At 41.7% G+C, this 4,245-nt stretch overlaps 1 protein-coding gene across 1 annotated transcript; it reads right to left on the bottom strand.

Moving 5' to 3' along the window:
- Positions 1 to 992: 992 nt before the first annotated feature.
- On the bottom strand, positions 993 to 3,364 carry LOC131235143 (transcription factor bHLH35-like). The gene is made up of 4 exons (XM_058232284.1): positions 2,653 to 3,364; positions 2,077 to 2,274; positions 1,559 to 1,732; positions 993 to 1,246 (listed from the first exon to the last, which is right to left on the bottom strand). Exons 1-4 carry the CDS (start codon positions 3,241 to 3,243, stop codon positions 1,145 to 1,147), a joined length of 1,065 nt encoding a protein of 354 aa, XP_058088267.1. The 5' UTR covers positions 3,244 to 3,364; the 3' UTR covers positions 993 to 1,144.
- Positions 3,365 to 4,245: the final 881 nt, after the last annotated feature.

Below are 4,245 nucleotides of genomic sequence, written 5' to 3' on the forward strand. Positions count from 1 at the left end.
AAGCTCCGTCTAAGCCCGGCCTGATTGCTGAAAGCAAGGCCAAACGGGCCGAGCCTATGACGGGCTAAAATAGTCCAGCCGAGCCCATACTGTTTCCCGGCCTGATCCCGAGCCTAATAACAGAGGGAGAGAGAGTTCTCACCTTCAAGCATTTCTTTTACAAACATGGGCTTCTTCTCTCTCTTAAAACCTTCGGTTTTCATGTCTTGCTCACCACACCTGATGCTGCTTGTTTCAAGGACTTTGGATTAGAGGTGTACACAAACCGAGCTAGCTCGGTTGGCTTGCTTGACTCGACTCAAAAAAGCTCAATTTGACTCGGTTTGAAGCTGAGTTCAAGCTGATTTTTTGAGCTCGAAAATGAGTTCAAGCTGCCCCAGCTTGACTTGACTAGGATCGAACCCAGCTCGAATCGAACTTTTCCCTGGTTAAAATTCTAAAAATCGTGTAGACTCTCTCTACAATACACGGATTAACCCTATTTTCATATTACAAAAGTTTATATAAACTTCCGTACAAAATTAGAATCAAAATCCACACTTACCGCAGAACTTGTGTATTCCGTTGGGTCAACCCCAAGTAACATTTGGTCGACTGAAAATATGATAGGGATTCTCAGTCAAATGGAGTCCAACTTCAGTCGACCAGAAATATTACTGGAAGGTTAGGCGGTCCGCTTAATCGAGTCCGCTGGACAAATTAAAGGCACTTCGACCACAGTGAGACGACCGACCACATCAATATAGGCATTTAAACCATTTTCTCTTTTAACGGTCATGTCTTGTCCGGTAATAAGGAATGTTTGAAAAATGTGAAACAGTTCTCAAATAAATATGATTATTTCAGTATGGATCCTTACCCTGGCTCTGGTGGTAGACTCTCAGGAGTTTCAACACCCGGTCAAGGGTTCGAGAATCCATAGGTGGTGAAATCCCACTAAAATCATGTTAATGTGATTATCTTGTCTATTGTTGAGCTTTAGCTGATGACCATTTTGTTTTCAATCATCCATTTGATGGAAACCACCTTTCATTCAATCGCCTTTCTGATGGAAGGCTCGATCCTCATTGCTTACAATCTACAATCTACCCACAACAGGAAGGAGGAAGAGGAGGAGAAGCAATTCCATTGCCATGGTTTATATCTAATGAATTGGGGGATTTGGGAGAAGAAGACCCAATTTCAATGCCATTGTTTTCACACGATTCTTGAGCTTTTCTTCAGTGACAAAACCCTTCTTCTTTACCTGTGAATCCAACATATATAGACAAAACAACCTCACTGACATGAAGGATATAAATAGAGAAATTCTAAGGGGATCCACCTCACATGTGGAAACGGTGAATGTCCGTATCTTGCTATCAGACTGAAATAATTGTGAGGTGGGCATATATGTATGTAGAAATTGGACAATTTGTCCATTTCTCTAAGTAGTTTATTGTTTTAATACATGTATGATTCACCTGATGATCACATCAGCCAATAAGCGGCTCCACAATCCCGCACAAAGGTTTTTCATTTACACATGTGAGGTTTGTGTATGTCATAGACAACTTACACGAAGGAAAGCGGTGGTGAGGATGTGATCACGGTCGATCTGGTTGACAGAATTGCTTATGATCTCTAAGCCTAGAGATTCTATCACCCGCTGCACTTGACTCAGTGCACCCATTGCTCTATTGCAGCCGATCTTTACCGCAAACCTCTCTTCATCAACCATCTCCACTTCAATCTAGAAAAACCAAATATCCATATGCAATTTGGGTCGGGTAGCATATACTAAGTAATTATCAACCCTTCAACCCATTGATTAGTGGACCACCTATTGGCTGAGAAATAGCCCCAAACCAGCCCAAACCAGTAAGCCTATAGATCTAAGGGTTAGAAACATGCAATATCTGCAGTTCTTTACTATCAGCCCCTCAGTAAGGTGGCCCACCGGTCTCGTCGGTCTGCATTGATTGACGTGTTCACCGCTCTCTTGGGTAATATGTTAATACCATCATATCAATGCACACCTGATCGAGTTAGAGATGGAAAAAGAAGAAGAAAAACATAAAAACCTTAAACCAAAACCTGTGATATAGCTGGAGGAGAATCGCATGGAATTAATTCTTGAGGTTGCATTGGTGGGATTTCTTCCTGCACAACCAGGGAGTCGTCGTCACAGGAAGAGTCCTCTGTGATGTTGGTATTCTCCTTCTCCCTCTCAATTTGTTGCAGAATGCTTTGTAGGTAAGCGAGAGCATCGACGAGAATAGATCTCTTGTCCATCTTTAACCACAAAATCAATAGCAGTTAGAATCATATATAGTATCATTTATTATTTGTAGGAAAAACATACAATTTTATTTATTTATTTATTTATTTTTTTAAATGTTACAGTCATTTTGGTTATGTTTGTGGTGTGTTCATATCTGATGTAAGGATGTGATCTTTGTTGATCTTAATTTGGTTATTTTGAAAAAAAATAAAATTGTAAATTCCTCTACAATTTCTCAATGTCATATGATACTTTTATGGCTATTACATCTTTTGGTGCAATTAGATATTTTCTCATGGCATCAGTGCCAATACAAATGATGTGTTGAGATGTACTTGCAATGGAATGCACCCATAAGATGATTTATAAACATGAATGTAAATGATTACCTTTGTAATGTTTGGTACGAGAGATCTCAAGTTGAAAAGTTGCTGGTTTAACCGTTTCCTCCGATTTCTCTCTGACACTAAGTTCTTACTGTTAGGTGCATTGGCCTTCTTATCATCACTATCCGATTTTTCCTCTTCCGCTTCCTCGTCGTCATTTGACTGTTGTTGTAGCTGTTCCATCTCGTTTATAGAGCCAACTGACGATGATGGTTGGAGGGTCGATCCGTCTTCTTCTAAGAGGGAGAAGAGTTCCGAATCAAAGCCATCTGATTCAAGGAACCCATTAACTTCTTGTTGTTGTTCTGCTTCTTGTTCTTGTTGCTGCTGCTGCTGTTTTTCCGCTTCTTGTTCTCGTTGCTGCTGCTGCTGTTCTTCTCCATTTTGGTGTGTAGAACCGATAGACGAGGAATGCTGGTGGTGGGCCGAGTCACCTTCCTCCAAGAGAGAGAAGAGATTTAAATCATTTCCGTCTAAGTCAGCGATGGGGCCATTCCACCAAGCATCCAAAGAAGAGCTGAAAGAGTTCTCTAACTCAGGATAACCTGGCAAAATGTCTGGCTCCTCCATCAGGAAACCTTCCAAATCCTCCATTCCTTCAACTACAAAGACAACTTCACCTACCCAAAAGGCACTCACGAATCACTACTTCTCCCTCCAAAGTACACACAGACCCTCCGCAAGACACTATTATTACGGATCCTTACTCTTGCTAGGGTGGGTTCTTTTCTCTACCCTATCATAAGCTTTTATAACCCATAACTAAGGGCCTGTTTGGCCGGGCAGATTGGATGGGATTGGATGGTATTAGAGTGGATTGCATGGATTTCAAGGCAATGATAGCTGTGTCAGTGGATTGGTGCAAGATTGCTACATCTGGTCTGTTTGGCACGCCCGGCCAATCCTGGGATTAAACCCTCCAATCCCTGTCAATCCCTTGAACCAAACACGTCCCAGGCAATTTTGAAGGGATTAGGGTGGAATGGGATTTAAAGGTAATGATGGTGATGTCAGTGGATTGTCTTAAGATTCATGGGATTGCTATATCCCGGTATCAGGATCCCATGTCTGTTTGGCACACCTGGCCAATCCTGGGATCTATCTTCCAATCCCTTCCAATCCCATCCAGTCTGCCCGGCCAAACAGGCCCTAAAGGGATAATGCAATCCCACGATGTTTGTGAGAAAGACACTCCGTCCATCCGTTTTTTGAGCTTATTTTAGGACATGTGATTAGCGACCACCTTTGAAACATTTATATGACCACAAAAGTTTTGCATGGGTACAAGTTCCCGGTGTTTTCACTTCATCTCAGTGAAAATTACCTATAAAGGTTTTGGATGGAATATAAACAAGGTGGAGCCTAGGAAGGTTTCAACGTTAGTCATTCATTTCCCCACTATTTCATCTTGTATGGCTCACTTGAGTTTTGGGTCCTCATTTTTGGTCGCATGTACTGAAATAAGATTGAAAAACGGATGGACGGATTGGATTTCTGACAAACATCACAGTCAGGCCCACCCAGAATCTTGTGGCAGTATGGGATCTTGTGCTCCAAGAAGTTGCATAGGTCTACTTGGACAATTCAATCAATCAA

The sequence above is a fragment of the Magnolia sinica genome, chromosome 2 (assembly GCF_029962835.1).
Source record: "Magnolia sinica isolate HGM2019 chromosome 2, MsV1, whole genome shotgun sequence".
Classification (NCBI taxonomy): domain Eukaryota; kingdom Viridiplantae; phylum Streptophyta; class Magnoliopsida; order Magnoliales; family Magnoliaceae; genus Magnolia; species Magnolia sinica.